The sequence below is a fragment of the Sparus aurata genome, chromosome 11, assembly GCF_900880675.1.
Source record: "Sparus aurata chromosome 11, fSpaAur1.1, whole genome shotgun sequence".
Lineage (NCBI taxonomy): Eukaryota > Metazoa > Chordata > Actinopteri > Spariformes > Sparidae > Sparus > Sparus aurata.
The window spans coordinates 20619325-20636911 of record NC_044197.1 but is presented as its reverse complement, the minus strand read 5'-3'; the positions used below and the strand labels follow the sequence as shown (position 1 = coordinate 20636911).

Genomic DNA, 17587 nt, shown 5'->3' with positions numbered 1-17587 from the left:
TATCAAATGTTCAAAAAGAAGTGTAGATGCTCTCTGTGGTTAAACTGGAGCCTGCACATGGCCTTAGGTTACGTTTAGCGAGGTCGTTCAACAACAATAGCTGTAATTGTGAAGTGTTGTGAAGTTTGTATAGCAACCAAAGGTGGAGATAGAAAACCATGCCCTAAGGGTAGGGCCATAAATCATAACCTTGGCATTTTGTGAGCATAGATAGAGTAATTCCCTACAGGCATGGCCAGACTCCCTCTACCTACACTAGTGTTTACAGTCTGAGCAATCGGAGCATCATTCAGAACACCCCCAGCCCCCCCCCCCCCCCAAAAAAAATTCAATCCTCCCTTATCCTCGCTATTCATGTTTCTGTATTTCCCTCAGTTCTCGCCAATGACATCACATGCCCTCCAGTCCAAGAAAAGCAGAAAAAGACAAGCAAGGACTCGCATGTTGGTCGTGTGTCTACAGTATTGTGTTGAAAGAGGAGCCGAGCGTCTGAAAGACACCCACTCTGTTTTGGCATGGCGTCACCACAAAAGCCCCATTGTTGATCTGTCCCTCTGTGTTTTTGTGAGTGTGTGTATGAGTCGGATTGGATTTCTCTGTTTAAACTACGTTTGTGGGGAAAAAAATGAAAGTGTGCAGTGGCCAGCAGCCTTACACTGTGTGTGTATCTTTGTCTCATATACTGTACGGGTGTTTTCAATCGCTGTGTTTGTGGTTTTTATTTTATCGTGCCCACTGCTGCATGTGTGTTTGTGTGTTTCATCTAGCCAGTGGAAGAGCCCGGTTGAGTAGCTGAAGGGTGTGGCGCTCGTGTATGCCTGCTGTCTGAGGTGCTTGGTTACACTGCAATTAGCCGTCATTTTCTGCCTCGCATGAGGCTACGGTGGCAAACACAGCCACTTAAAACAGCAGCATTTATTAAACCTCCAACCCAGTTGAGGGTTTATCAGCCTGACATGGCTGACATAATCACACCTTCTTTTTTGGTCAGGTGATTTATTCTATTATCATGATTATTATTGTGAATAGTAGTAGTAGTTTTAGTAGTAGGAGTCGTACTTCCATCATTGTTTTTCTAGATTTGTTGTTTGCTAAATGTTTATAAACAAATTTGTGCTCTTCTATAAGTTATGTAATTAAGGACTGAATGACTATTAATTGTCATTTGAGCATTTGTAATAGCCAAGAACTTCACTATCAGTGCGCTCTTGATATTCAGCTAAAAATCCATTCATTGCGTTCACTGCGTTTCTCTGTCGATTTGCCTTGGCCTGTGTGTTTCCGAACCTGATTGCGTCTGAATGACAGAGATTGTAACTGTCAGTCAGTTATGTGGATTTTGAAGCGCACTCAATTCACATTTCAGCCTCTGACACTTGTCAAAAGCAACTTGCAGTGAGTTAGCAGGTGAAGTTTTATGAAGTGCTCAGGGACAGTTTCAAAGTGGCTGTTTCATGGATCAAAACCGCGAACCTGTGCTGACAGAATATTGTCTTTAACCTCTAGGTTACCCCAGACAAAAAGTTGCTTCAGGGCATCCGCCATAAACAGCACACAGTCTGCACAGTTTGTGCTATACAGTACCCTGTGAACCACCCGGCGCGGAGGTAATTAATCTCACTTCTAAAGACTCGCCCTAACCTCTCATGTTGGCTCAGCTGAGCGGGAGCACCCCAGAGCTGGGAGGAGTTCAGTGTCTTGCACAAGGACACGAGTGCAGGGCAGATGCTTGCTGACACAGGGGCTTGAACGCGAGCTGTCTTGTGATCTGGCTCCTTTGAGAATGGACAGTTTTGTGTTTTTGTGTTTACAGCTTGAGAGAGACAAACGTTGCTTTTCGATAGAAGTGTCCTTGAGCAAGACCCCACACTTAACTGGAGGATACTCCAGACAACGGTGTCAGCCGAACATTGCACACTTAAAAAAAAAAAGAGAAAAGAAGAAGAAACTGACAAACTCATTACATTCATGTCACGAATATCTCTCACTTCTGTCTTTCTTTGTCTCTTTATTCATGTCCTCTTAATTAAAGAGTATGTATTACTACTTGGTGGTGGCTCTGTGCTGCACTAGACATATCAATGAAGGAAATGGTGATGGAAATGGGGGTGGGGGGGGGCGTCCCCAGTCCCTCTGTGTAACTTGGGGGATTAATGGCAATTTGACTAAAACAAAGAGACGGTGCCTAGGATATCGTTGGGTGCCTGTGTGTAATTACAGGGCAATGCGATAAGCAAATAACGACAAGATCAGGCGATTAAGAAGGAAAAAAAAAAGAAAGACAACAGTGACTCCCCTGGTAATTAAGGGATGTGAGAAGATGCTGGTTGTGAGATGGGGAGGTTGACGGGTTTGACACACTGCTTTCAGTAGTGGCACCGACACATTACCTGCCTTCTATTTGTGTGTCAGGAGCAATGAGGCGTTGTGAGGAGTGCAGCAGCGTTGCCTGGCATGCTTATCAAAAGTCTCGTCCTGTCATTGTGAGCAGGACCATCATCTTTTCACCGCGAGTGGCTCCGGCTACAAGGATCCTTTTATTTATAGCATTGGCAGAACTGAAAATGATTTTGGATCTGGGTGTGTGAAAACCAGTATAACGGTCAGCAGAAGCACATAGTACATAAAGTTCCTAACACACATTTCTTCTTTGCCTTTTTCTTCAGAGTGCCAAGCCGTTCTGCGTGAAGACCCCAACCTTCCCTTCGCAGTCGGGGCCTCGGCGCTCCAGCCAGGTCAAAGATCAGTCCCACCCCACCCCCCCGCCCCCCTTTCCCTACTGGAGCCAAGATGGCAACCATCGGTGCCCCTCGCCTCTCCTTGCCACTCCTGTTGCCTGTCACCAGTCTGCTGCTATCACTGCTGCTCACCGGCTCCCACGCCTTATGTAAGTATCAAGACGCTGACTTAGAATGCTTTTACTCATAAATGTCCTATGTAAAGCCCTTTAGAGGCAGAGAAGAGGCAAGTTAAATTCCCCGACCAGTCAGAATGATATATTTGCACAGTTTGACACTAGATGGCTGGTTTCACATTAGTTGCTCAAAGTGTAAATGATCTCTGTGCTTACTGAAAATCTGATTTAAGAGGCTTGCCTGGGAGCATGATTTGTGACATCACAAATACTTTGGAAGCCAATTGTGGTCCAATATTAGTCAAACATAAGTATGATATGGAAACTTAAAGCCTCTGGTGCATATATGCTGAGAATTGACTTTACAGTGAAGTCAGAGACATCTTGAATCCAGCATTGAAATTTGTGATATGAGAAATGAAATTGCATATTCATATATTCTGGTATGTTTTAATGAGGGGGAAAGAATAGTGTCTGAAAAATACCCTATGTGTAGAGGGGAGCTTAAGCTTTGGTAAACATTTCCTTCCTTTCATAGAAGATACCTTAGCTGCTTTCTGCTACTGTCCTTTTTGAGTTTGCTTTTGGTGAGCCTGTAAAGGCATGTTTACTATCTTAAATTGTGGACATCTTATCTTGGAAAGGCTGTCTTCATCTCAAAAGGCCTGTTGTTTGTAGACTGCTTCTGCCTCTGCTTCAGCCACAGCAAATAAGAATTTAGCAGCAGTGTTGTTGAGAGTTCAGTTTGATTTGTAAGAGTAAGTGCCGTTCTCATATCTGCGTTTGTCTTTGAAAATGTACTAGAGATGATTTAAGATGTAAGGCGCCAGTCATTTCGCTCAACGGGGAAATGACATGTAGCTGTTGGTGGACATGTTCTCTGTTGAAAAGATTTAAACGTGATATTTCAGAACGTGATTTTTTTGCAGTACCGATCAGAAACCAAGACAGTGTTAAATCATGGATATCATGAAATAGTTACCATTTAGGAAAGATTCCTGTTTGTAGAAGCTGTCCTCCTAACTTCCCGTGTTAGAAACAGAGGAACGTCGGTATAGTCTCTTATCCCACCCTGTCAACTCCTGCTTAGGATTTGTTCCGCACCATTTCCCCGTTAAGATGGGCTTAGAGCAGCATTAAGGAGACGAAAACAAAGAGGAGGCTCTGTAGAGAAATAGAACAAGAGTGATGGTGAGGTGGTGAGGCTCCCCCTTAGGTTTCATTGTTTGTAAATCCTGTGTGTTAGTGTGCGAGTGTGTGGGTAAATGTGTTGGTGAGTACGGAAAAGAGTTATATGTGTACGCCGTGGTAAATGCGGGTCCGTCCGTAGATCATCATGAGCATATGAGTGTGTTGGCGACAAGTTCATGCTTGTTGGCGTGTGTGCGTGTTTACCGACCGTACACACCCGCCCTGCCTGCGACGTGTGTGTGATGGGCGTGAAAGATTGCCCTCGTTGCTTTTGTCTGTGTGTTGTGTGTGTCTTGAGGTAAGGCAGGACTGCTGATTAGATCCAATTTCACCCCGCTCCCTGTGAGAGAGAAAAAAAGGACGTTGGGGGTGAAAAATAAAATATTAACTAGTTCTGGTTTAGGCCTCTTTAAATAGCTGTTGAATAACAAAACAAGTTTGCCACAAAGGGCCTCAAATTAGTTTCATTCAGGTGTAAATGAACAGTACAACTAGATGAAGTCTGCCAAAACCTGATGAAATGGGATCCAAACGAAGAGACTGAGAGGAAGAGAATGAAGATACATCTCAAAATGGCACTTTGAATATGAACAGATTCAGCCAATTTGACATTACAGGCATACTGCTCAACAGTCTAGGTGTCACGACTGAAATCTTGAGGAGGTTAAGACAGTTTCTGTCTATCTAAGGTAATTTGCAAGATAAATTGCATTCTTTAAATTGCATATTCTCTCCGTCCGTCTTCTGGCTCGTCTCTCTGTGACATTCAGTGAGTGTGTTCTCAGCAGTTCAAGATAACATGAGGGGGACTTGATTTTTTCTCATGTTGCAACAGAGCTGTCTACTCTTGATTGCATGGTGGTTTGAGTGTCTGGAAGCATAATTCGAGTAGCTTTCAGTCCAGTTGGCTGAAAACATGTAAAAATTGCACTCACAGATGTCAAACAGATGTCTTTGTTCTCCTTTCTGCCTTCTCTGTCTCACTGACAGCACGGTTGAACACTTATTTTTCAGAATGAAACAAAAGCAAAGGTGGACGTGCACCTCTTTCTAACATGTTGTGCATCAACACTATGTTCAGGCTAGTTTTTCTCCTCGACTTAAACTCTCTGGTTTAAAAACACTCAGTGCTGTTTGCTTCATCTTTGATGGAGATTAGCTTTCCCCCCCTCACTTTCACACACACACTTGTAAATGCACTAACAGCAGGGCTCGCTCCCCATCTGTCAGTATCTGCCAGTCTTTGTCTGCTCTGCCTGTGGATATGATCGCTGTTTTTGTCAAGCTCTCTCACTCTGTCTCATTGTCTCTTGCTCATGTTCACACATTTGTTTTTTTTTTCTCCTTGTCCTCCTCCCTCCCAACCACACACACGCAATTCATGCACACTCTCTCACTCTTCTTTCTCATCTCTTTTTGGGGCCACACAGCGTCAGCCCACCATTATGTCTGGAAATATATGCGCACACCCACAGCCCGCCTTCTCTGGCTCTCTATGATTTTCTTTTAAATACACACGCACGCGCACACACACACACACACACACACACAGCCCAGTGGTGCAGTTGTCCAATTATAATCAGTCCCACCTGGTGGACTGAGAGGAGTGTGGGGGACACCAACCCCCACCTCATATCAACACTTTGTCCCTCTCTCTCTCACTCACACACTCACTCACTCACACACACACTCGCACACACACACGCACAGTGGATGCCACCCTTTTGCAAAAACGGCCAAGCTGAAAGCATGATGTCATCCCTTCCTCTCACATCCCTCCCTCTCTCTGCCCTCCATCCCTTTTCATTTACACTCATAAATCATCGTGAGAAGGAGACATTTTTAATCAAAAGAGAAAGAAAGATGGCTCAATAAATCCAGCCACCCCAACCACGATAATGCACGGATCCCCGTTTGCGTGCGTCTGCATTTGTCTGCATGTTTGTATGTGATTTGTATGCAGGCACATGCATATATATGTGTGTTTGTGTGCGTATTGTTTGAATGTGGGTGTCACCTGAGCTTTGTCATATGTGACTGTAGCATATTGAGCAAGTAGATGTAAAATATTTGTTGTAGGACAGCTATAAAACTAGATGGCCGATGTTGACACCCAGTCAACACATACTAGATAAATATCAAAATAAATATTTAGGCAACCCAATTTGATTGTCGTATACTCACACTGATACACTACCAGTTACAATACAGTGATAAATATTGATTTGCAAGCAACGATAAAGGTAGACCAAACCAGCAAGCTGTCACCATGCTGTACATGAGCACCCATGTTTTTTTGGCAAGCAGTCAAAAACGTCCTTTATTTTTTGAACAAATCACTATCAAAGTTATTTTCATTTTTTCTATAATTGAATGATGACTTACAATCGCAATTGTTTGAAAGTGGAAATCAAGTCAACTATTAATAGAATTTATGCGAAATTGCAACCCCTGGTGCCTTTTAGTCATGATTAAAGGGGAGAGGAAAAAAGCATCAAAACAAAGAGCCAACACCACTGAATGTTGTAAGTGTAAAATAAATAAACCAGTATATCAGACAGTAATGGTTAAAAGAACTGAATCAAACACAGCGTTTCAAATGGCTTTTGTTTCATTCTCTTACTCCAACTATAAAACAGTTGAGCTTCTGACATTGTCAGTGAGGCTGATTACATCTTTTTTCAGTGAATATTGAATGTGTAGATAATTAGTTAATTTGTTAGTCTCATGAAGACCATCTTTTTATATTAGTTTTTTGATTGATGAGCTGCGGGGTGGCAACTGTTGCCGTGGTGTTCACCATACACACAAAATAGTGACACCCCCCCGATATTTGGTGGCCCTTAATAATAACCTGAACAAACTTCTGCTCCAACAGCCCTGCCATTATTAACAGCTACCATAATGACAAGTCCCTTTAGTTTTTGTCATTGGGTATTCAAAGTTGGTTTTAAGAATCACACTGGCATAGGGAATTCTTTCCTTTCAGTTGTGGTTTGTTTTTTGTCCTTTGGGAGTTGAGAAAGGTCCAACAAGAAGCGGGATGTTCCTTTTTTCGTCAGGAGGAAAAGAGATGCTGATTGTTCCCCTCGATGCCTGATGTTTTAATAGTCCTAAGTTCATATTTTCTTCACTGAAGGGACAAAAGAAAATGTCATTCTTTTCTGATTTATTGCAATGTCTTCACTTTTCTCGAGGCAAGTGACTCCTGGGATCTTGCAATATTTGTTTGTATTTTGGCTTGAGTTTTTGGACCGGGAGACAGGGTTATTTGTCAGCATTTTTTCTGTCCTTTCACCTTCTCCTTGCTTCCCAATTCTTCTTTCTTTTGGCCTTTTAGAGTCCTCAACAGCAGCTTTCTTGGCAAAGTACTCCTAATAGTAATTGGCCAGAACTTGCTGTGATGGGGTGAGGGTGTTCAATTATTTATATTCCTTTGAAGCTGCCAATTTGAAAAAAAATGAAGCCCCTTAGTGGAGCGGTTATTTTCCTGTTCTTGTTCCCGACATCTCAGTCTCTCTGCTTCTCTCCCCTTGTTTCTCTCTGCTTGCTCTCTGCTTTTCCTTCTCCCTCCATCAGTCCTTATCTTTTCCAGTCGAATTATGTTTGAGCCAACGCTGTCAAGTTAATTCTGTCAAATTCAATTTTATGTGCGCCCTGCTGTTGCATGCTTGGCCCCATGCTTTACACTGTTTTTTCTCTGAAATGAGAAGAAAACAAGTTAATTTTTAATTGAATTGCAGGAATGAATCACTGCCTCGAGTAGCCTGTTGGCACTGTCTACATTCTGGGGGCTGTTGTAGGTTGAATTCTCAGAACTATACACTTACAAATGTTAGAGGGAAAAGTTGGATTTGGCTGAACAAGAAACTGTCTTTCCTTGTTTATCAGGGTCTTTTTGAAAAACTTCAAGTTTTACATTCTTGTAGAGTCCAAAGCATTTTCGAGTCATTGTGGAAATAAGCGTGTTTTTGCTGGCAGTTTGGGGAATTTGCCACTGCTGAAGCCAGAGACCAAGAAGGCTTTCATGCCGGACATGTGTGCTAATATTTGCTATAGTAGACAGCTGAAAAAGCCCCATTGCACTGATTTACAGTGTTGAAAGAACTATCAATCAACACTGCAGCTCTAACCCATATGGCTGATTACCACAGGTCACAGGACAGCTTTCTATCAAATTGATACTGTCTTAGAAGGATGATGAAACGTCGTGGCATTATTATCAAGAACAAATCCAGTCAGTGTAATTTATCTGATTGAAATGTACCTCTCAAAGTGCAGTTTTGGTCAGCACAATGGATCAAATAGCTGTCCTCAGTCCTTGCAGCCACAGCGTGGGTGATGCTTATTCCTCCTCATTTTTGCTTTCGTCTCTCTTTTTCAGTCTCTTCTCAGTAACACCCTCCAGTAAAAATTATACACTCAGATTGATAGAACAATACGAGTGATTGAAGTGCATGAATGGTGCTGTCCCTTTCTAGCAGAAAGGAACTGAACACATCACCAAGGTGGCTTTTAAATCACCTCCTTTTATTGAGCAAGTTTAGACCTTCAAAGGTTTTTGACTCCCAAACCAAACAGGGATACTCCTCAATGCCTGTTTTTCAGACACTCTTCCTCAGACTGCACGGGCAGAGACTTTGCCTTGTATATGGCTTTACTTGGATTGAGTATAGAGAAAGACACAATGATTGTTGTTCGCAGCGGAGAGAGAGTAGATTGTTTTGTCCATTGTCTTGATTCTCCTGCCCTTTGCGTTGATCGGACCTATAACACCTTTGGCAATTGGAGGTGCCCTCTTCATTTAATGAAACAACAAGTGTCAATTTCCTCAAGTGAGTCTCTAAATGACACAAAATTGTTCCCAATTCACCTCTACTGTGTGTGCTCTATGGCCATTTTAAAATCAGACACACACTTAAGCCTAATTTCCCCCCCTTTCTCTCCGAGGAATCGAGCCTATTTATTTCCAGTGGGCAGAAGCATACTTAGTGTCTTTCACTTTTTCCCTTAGCCTTCAACAACGGTTTCAATGGGACCAATTTGTGCATATTACGAGTGTGCCACTCTTTTTAGAAATGCGGCATCGCTGTGACAGCAGTGTGGTCGGGCAAAGTTTTTCACCTCTGGGTACTAACACTCCAGAACTTATTTTATTCTGGGTTCCCACATCCTGCCACAAGTCCCTCATGGACTGCAAAGCCTGAGCCCTGCAAGTTTGTTTGGAGTGCAGTCGACATAGATGGCACACTGTATGACGCAATGAGGAAGGGTTTATACAAAAACATCACGTCTTCACTCCCTGCATGCACCGCCGAGCTTTGAAATCTGGTGTTCTTAAAACAAGTGACTACTATTCGTTATGAAGTGACATAATTTCATTTCTTGGCAGTGAAAAATAATAGCTTTGAGAGTTGTCTTGAAAAATGATATCAGGCTTTTTAATTAAAGCATTTCTCTCCACTTTTGTCAAAACATTGTCACTTGTTACATAAAACATGTAAAACCATCCTGCCTTTTCATCAAATTGTTGAGAGAAGAATAGGATTTTTGAGGTTACAACATGGACAATTCCCTGCTGTGGGAAGTGGGTGTACAGTCAAGGCAGCACAAACTGGCTTTGTGAATCATTACGTCGACAACCGCTCGGCACCCCAGCTGCCCCAAGAGCAAATCCCAATTAGCCTTTCTTCCTTATATTTTAATTGGAAAAGCAACTGTTTCATTAACCCTTAAGCTTGTACAGCCAAGGTAAGGGTTAGGCAGGAATAGAGCCTGACCCCGACGTGCCCTGTGGAATATGGCTGCAGCTGAGATTAGTCGAGACAGTCATTTTTTTTATCCTGAGTGGCAGAGCCTGTGTGTCTATTTAAAGCACACATTTACACAGTTTCATTCACACCTCAGCAGCACAATCACAGGATTACATGCTTTTCCCTTCAGCGTCACTATTATACGTTCATTGTGCTGCTCAACAGCACCTAGGAAGCACATTGATACAGATAAAGAAGATGTTTCATGGTAATGCGGTTCCCTCCGTGCTGAAAGACTGAAAACCTTGTTAACTCTGTCCTTCAAGATCCTCTAAATTGGCTTATATGGATGCCACCAAGTTGTCCATGTTTACTTGCAAACAGACTGACCAACTTTGTTCCTGTCCTGTCTTCTATTTTCTTGCTTGGTTCAAGTCTTTTTTTTTTTTTTTGCAACAGTCTGCTGGACTTTGTTGGCAGTGATTGCGTGCGAAAACCTTCCAGACAAGACAAAGCAAGACGGGTTTCGAGTAAAGGCTCGGTTACCATAGTGATGTCGCTCGCCTAGTCAGCCTGTGAGAATTGGTCCTGATTGATGGGACTTGGTTGTTTAGGCCTGGAGGGTGCACGATGTGTGCGATTTTGTAAGAGAGAGTACGTGTGTATGTCTGTCTGTTGGTGTGTTTGCTGTTTAGTGCATCCTGTTGAATGCACATTTGGCTGAATCAATCCAACCGTCTGTGTGTGTGTGTGTGTGTGTGTGTGTGTGTGTGTGTGTGTGTGTGTGTGTGTGTGTGTGTGTGTGTGTGTGTGTGTGTGTGTGTGTGTGTGTGTGTGTGTGTGTATACTGGTAAAGGCTGGAAGGGTTTTTAAGTAAGGTACAGGACAAGTAGCTCTAGCATCATGGCATCTTGCTGAGTCTTACTACCAAATCTCTACACCTCATAGGTCCACATGACTGCAGTTCTCATTACTAGTCAGCATGAGCTGGTTCATTACTGTTTAACACTGTAGAAATTTAACAAATGCCTTAAAGTAGATCAAATGTACACCGGGAGAAAATGTCCAAAGTTCCAGTGCCAAATCGCTCCACCTTCTAGTCTTGTTTTTGTTTTTCCCCAAGTAGTGAGCCTCGGCAGTGCCCGAGTGTGTGTCATGTGTACGCTGTTTGGATAATACGAAAATTAAGTTTGATGTCAGGCCGGATCAGCTTCAGTAAACTCCCACTTTAAATCAGTGACATGCAGTCGTTCGTATTGCTCTCGTCCCAGTAGAGAACGCACCAGGAAAAGACATAAGAATATCTGTTGGTACATTTAGCCAGCAGAGTGTCTGTCGAGATAAAGTGGCGTTGAGTGGGATGAAAATATGCGGAATAAGTTACACACTTTTAACTTATTGCTCACATCCGGAGCAATTGTGGGCGCAACGGTAAAATACTGTTTAAATTGATGTCATTCTCATCTAAATCCTCATCCTGATAAGACACTTGTCACAGAGTGGTAGGAGAGAGTGGAATATCATTGCTTGTAGTAAGACCTCTGATAGAACCAAAAGGTCTCTATGTGCTGTGAAAGATACCTATTTGTAGCAAGATGGGTAATAAGTGCCCTTTTCCCAATTCCCTGCCTTTCTCGCAAATCACTGAATTGCAGTGCGTCATTTTGTCTCCCACTTTGCTAATTCAGCGGATAATGGCTCCTATTTATGACCCAGGAAGCCTTTCTCCATCAATTACTGTATTAGTCATATAGCCGGTCCCCTCCCACCTCTTACACCCCCCCACCCTACAAAGCGACAACAGTAAAGTACTGTAAATGGAGCCGTCTCATATTCACATGCCCACCTCCCACTCTCCGCCACTTTATAATCACAGTGCTGTTGGATTCTGTCTTATCAGGCCCAACAGAGGTAGCGGCCAGTAGCAGGTGGTGGCTGTATTAGCTAAACAAGCGTCTGTTTGCACAGTGTGAGGTTTATTTTTCCCTGCTCACGTATGCGTGGATCTGGTTCTATTCTCGGGGCCTTGTGAAGATAGCCGGGCCCCCATTGCTGGTTATTTTAGCTCAGGCCATGTCCCCCTGCCAGGCAGATAAAGACGGGTCTTGTGTGCTTATCTGGGGAGTGCTGTACCTCGGTCTCTCTGAGGGACGCTCGGGGAATAGAGAGAGACTTTGGCGGAGGGGACAAACAGCGACTGCGGGTGCAATGTCCTTTCAATGTCATCTCTGGTAGCATAACACACACCGTCTGGTGGGGACTTTAATATAAGGTACCTTTCAGCAAAAGTGATGTGTACATTTTAGTAATAGATCGCGTTAGGAATTGAACGTCAAGATCTCTGAGTAACACAGGTAGGCACACAGAAAGCAGAGGATGTCAGCTATTAATTAATCAGCCAATTATTTCACAATTAGTCATTTAGTCTATAAAATGTCCAAAAATATGTGAAAAAATGCTCATTACAAATTCCCAGAGCCCGATGTGACATCTTCAAACTGCTTCTGTTGTCCAGCTGACAGTCTAAAACCCACAGACTCTTCAGTTGCTATCAGAAATGACAAAGAAAAGCAGCAATTCTTTATATTTAAGAAGCTGAAACCAGCAAATGAAAAATGACAAACTAGGTCTGGGTGAGAAATTGGATTATGGCAGATGTGTTGTAGCTTCCTGGTTTTAAAGGCTGTGTTGATTGATGATATAATTTTCTGAACTTACCAGACTGTTCAACTTGTTCTGATACTTGCCATTACTGACTTGCTTATTATATCCACATTACTAATGATTATTTATCAAAAACCTCATTCTGTTAATATTTTGTTCAAGTGCCCATCAATATTTATTGAATCATCCATCATCATTATTTTATTTTATTTTTTTGCCTGTTCTGAGCACTTATGAAATGCTTTCGAGGAAAACTCAAAATGTCAAAGATATATATTGTACACACACATACCTCACAAAGTACCACAACAAATTTTTAGGACAAACGCACTACTGGATTTGAATAAAGGGGATATTTTCATCTTTTCTATAGACTTTGTTGGTTTGAGGAGATTTTTTACGTATAATATGAATGTTTCAACCAGTGTGTGTCAACTTCTTTTCTTCATAATGTAAATACTGAATCCAGTCAGTGCATGAAATAGTGTGATTAACCCCGACTGCTGATAATGGTGTGGTCAATGCCATCACTCATTTTGGGGATTTTTTTTTAAAGCAGTTTAAGCACCGACACCACTCAACCTTTTCTAACCCGCAATTACTGACTGCGTGGCAAGGTTGAAAATCTGAAAAAAGAAAGGCTCGAAGTCAACGGTAACTGGCAGCAGAAGCCCAGAGGCACACAGTTGAGGAAAATTGAAAAAAAAAAGGTTAATTACGCTCATCAGAGTTCACACAATCACACACTGCATACCTGTAGTAATGGCATTATAGTAGACGTTCACGGCCCACGGCCACACTCTTTACCCTTTACCCAGTTTGGGTTGATGGGAAGTTAAATAATGCTGACGATGTTCAAACAACGTTAAACCCACTACCTGAAGAGTCTCAAGACAAGTAGGCAGTGCACATGTGTGGGCATGACAGAAAGAGACAGCAGAGCTGAAAATAAACCCAGTCTACACTTTATTTGGTACTTGTGTCATATAATTATGTGTAATTGTGTGACTCGCAGTAATGTTTGTATGGAACTTCACTTTTAGAAACACGTCAGTCTGAAAAGTGACGTACAGAGATTAACACGAGACAGTAGTCACATATAAGTGTCGGCCATTGTCAGAGACACGTCTACGATATGAAAGGGTTATTATATCTCACACTTAGTCACCTATTGTCTTTCCTTTAGCTGACCAGGCCCCTCCAGTTTCTGAACTTCAAACACAAAGGTCTTGCCAATCTCATCTTTTCATTTATTGGTCTAAAAAAAGGAAAAAACTACAAATAATATGGCGAGCAAGGGAGAAAAGTTTGAAAAAGTTCCTCTTTTGATTAAATATTCACCTCTGTCTGTCCCACCATCCCTCTTCACATCATGTCTTCTGGTCCCTAGACCATCCTGTCACCTCCTCTCTTCTCCCCTTCCTGCTTCTCTTTACCGCTGACCTCACCACCTCTTCTTCCTGTCAACCCCTACTGTGTCATTCCTGTTCAGTTCAATGTGTTTTTCCTCCCAGCTCCTTAGCTTTTCCTCAAACCTTCCCGAGGCAACGTTGAAAACCATATACAGCATATTACAAGAAAACCCCGCATCTGTCAGGAGTTAAATTCGGACTGACATGCCGGCAGGCACATTTATTGTACATCTCTCTCATCCTTGTGAAGCCCTGAGAAAAAAGGAGAGGGAGAAGGCGACGGGGTGAAAATGTCGAACGGTTCAGGGAAATCTAATCAAAGAGCGCTGGCCTTCAGCAGAACCACTGCCACTGGCCTGCTCTTTGTAAATCCCTCTTCTGTCTCGACAGAGGGCACATTGTAAGGGGAGGTCAAATGCAGAGGAGCTGTGTTGTGTAGTTCAGAATGGAAACTGAGAGCGCAAAATGCCAAAAGGGATCATTGTATGCACCAGACAAAGAAAGCCTCCTTGGAGCTGGAGAAAAGCTGCCCTGCTCATATCATCCGACATCCTTCATATAGAATATATGTATACAGTGAAATATATAATAGTGATTTGTTTCATACCTGCTTTGATTTTGAGGGATTTTTTATTTATTTTATTTTTTTACGTGCGTTTTATAACGCGTGTAACAGGTGAGGGACTCATCTTCAGCTGATACTCCAGTTCGGCCTCTTCCCAGAGAATTTGGACGGTCAAAAGTTCTTACGGATTACTTTTTTTTTTGTTCAGCTTCATTACCTTTGACAAATTGTTACAGACCTGGGATTTGTATTAACAACAATGGTGCGGCACTCATAAACTGTGGCGAATTTCTACATAATCTTGCTTTAATAAGTCAAATAACTTCCCATACTAAATAACTGCAATGTCTCCCACTCAAAAGTTATTCTAACATGCACTGTAAATGTTGTTTACATTATAGATATCAGTCAATATATCAGTGAAATTTTTTGGTGATTTTGAGGTATCAACAGAAGATTGTCAGGTTACAGAAATCTTCCAAAAAAAAACGCACATTCCATAATGAAACCTTTCCAATCCATTGAGGAATGTGACTTCACTGGGGTTATTTCAACAGATTAGATTAAGTAGATTCAGATTTAAATATATATTTTCTGAAGGATGCAACAATCAATAAACTTTCATTTGAACATCAGACAGCCGGGGATCAATATTTAACACATTAACATGATTGCCAGCAACTCAGCCCTTTAATACCTCTCATAAAAGTGGAAGAGTTTCGTCCCTGCCCTCTGGCGGATTTATTTAACTCAGCGTCAACGTCCAACATTCAGTTTGATGTTTTATCATACATGGCAGTTTTTATTTGCATATGCCATGACGTTACAGTAGCACTCTGATTCAGATGTCTGAAGATACCGCGTAATTACAGCTTTAATCTCGGCTTTGTAGTTTCCACCACGCTCCATGCCTCCTGAGCATACTCCCCAAGTCACCTGAGAAAACGTGCACAAAAGAAGACAAAAATCAAGACGGGAGTATCTCTTCTCATCTGTAGGTGAGCAACTCTCTAGTCTGAAAAAGAGGAAACATGGTATCACAGCAGCGATAGTTTTTAATTGAAAGCATTTTATCTTCATTTGACCGTGGACAGCATAATGAACAGATACTGTATGCTTTCTCTCAGCCATTATCTTGCTTTCACAGACATCTGAGCTTGTAAAACCAAGGTTAAGTGTGCCTCACACTGGCACACACTTGTAAACAGGACAGGAACATAATAAGAAATTGAAAAAAAACTGCTTTTGAGATTAACTAGCCACCAACTCTAGCTAAGCCAGTGTGTGTGCCTTGGTGTAATATTATCATCAGAAATATTTAGGTTGTTAGTTCGGAGGCTGTGCGGTAAACTTTGCATGTGATGCCTCCGCTGGCCCGGAGCGGTACACTCACCCTTCTACCCTTCCTTTCCCTTGTCCTACACCATTCCTCTTTGCCTCGTTCCCTCTAAGACACCCGCCCGCTCTCTCTCTCTTTACCCGATAATGAATGCAGGAACTCTCCTTCATATGTGTTTAGCAGTGCCTGGAGACTGGTGTCGGCCCATGGTCCCTTAATTATTAATTTGACGTTATGCGCTGGCCGTTTGATCATCCCCACATATCTGTATGATTCAGATTTAACGAGTTCCCCAGGACTCTGTTTGCTCCTTCTCTCTCTCTCTCTCTCTCTCTCTCTCTCTCTCTCTCTCTCTCTCTCTCTCTCTTTCTTTCCCGCTCTCTTTTTCTATCGTGCTTGTTGTTTCAAACCTACTGCAAGCAAGACAAGTGGGGAAAAAAAAAAAAAAAACAGCACCAAAACGACTAAACTTTTGATGGACAGTTTAATCAAAGGCTCTCAGCTCTATGAGGGCATCAAATTTTAGTGTGTGTGGTCCAAGTGAGAATTGAACCGCTTATTGTGGCTTTGTCAGTGCTATACGTTATTAAACAGGAAAATGAGTCACACATTTAAACGCGGTCAAATTAAAATAAAAACTCACTTTTACTGCACGCCTCATCCTCTAAACGTTCTTTTCTGAAGGGGCTGCTACTGTACTGGTTGTAGCCAGACTCCGTTTCCCTATGGAGGTATATTCTTGAGCTACTAATCATCAGCTCCTTGGCACAACATCAACATATGAATTCACAGCGCCGTCGTCTACACACGGAGCTACACAGCACTGAAATAGGGGTACTCGATGAGGAAGGGCACAGTAGTTTAATTCAGCCCAAGTGTTTACTGCTGGGGGTGGGGGTGGGGGGTGATTCACAGTGACGACATCGCCCAGTGGTTAAAGAAGGTTCCCCTGTCACGAGGGTCTTAACTGTGGGTCACTGTTGCTTTGATGTGGATATGTCATTGTGGATAGACATCGAGCTATCCGTCCGTCTGACTGAATGTCTAGCTGTTTATTTTGTGTCCCTCCGAGAAAACGAACAGTGCTCGTGTGCGTCCGCTACAAGGAGAGAATACGATACGTGATAGGAGGCTTGTGTGGGATTTTTTTAATTAATTTGTCGTACGGCTCACGATTATGTCTTTCTCTCTGTGTCTCTAGCACCGCCACGGTTCACTAAAGTTCCCAACGACCAGATCGGCGTCTCGGGGGGCGTGGTCTCCTTCGTGTGCCAGGCGACGGGCGACCCCAAGCCGAGGGTCAGCTGGAACAAGAAGGGCAAGAAGGTCAACTCCCAGCGTATAGAGGTGAGTCAACTCGAAAAAGGGTAAATGCTAAAGATTTTGGTGTTTTGGAAAAAACTTTTACGGCTGATATTTTTGACTACATTGCCAATTTTTAAATGTACTGTGAGGTTTACTGTTTAAACTCACAGACCATGTTACGATGCTGGGTGGTTAAAACATGAATCTCAAATTACATTACCCCTCACATTCCACTCTTTTCCAACGTCTTTAAACACTGCCCAGCACCATTCTCCTCACATTACAAGCGCGGTCCTCTATTGCGGTTTGGTCCCCCTGGAAAAGGCTGCATTTGCTTTCTTTACAGCGTTTTCACCAATAGTTTGGAACAACAACTCATGGACTGGCTTCTTTAACCTCTGAGCATTGCGCGGTTCCACCATTAGTTACAGTCGCCCAATTTGGAGCTTTCCCATTCCTCCCCCCCTTGTCCTCTTTGCACTTGACTGAATCAGCCGTTGCCAC

At 42.6% G+C, this 17587-nt stretch overlaps 1 protein-coding gene across 10 annotated transcripts in view; it reads left to right on the top strand.

Moving 5' to 3' along the window:
- The window catches only part of ptprsa (protein tyrosine phosphatase receptor type Sa), a 245849-nt gene that overhangs the window by 106753 nt on the left and 121509 nt on the right, over positions 1–17587 (top strand). For all 10 annotated transcript variants that reach the window (XM_030433082.1, XM_030433078.1, XM_030433080.1 and 7 more), the window contains 2 exons: positions 2667–2887; positions 16980–17125. In XM_030433082.1, the coding sequence (XP_030288942.1) occupies positions 2791–2887; positions 16980–17125 (243 nt within the window). In that variant the 5' untranslated portion in view covers positions 2667–2790. The remainder of the gene's footprint in view (positions 1–2666; positions 2888–16979; positions 17126–17587) is intronic.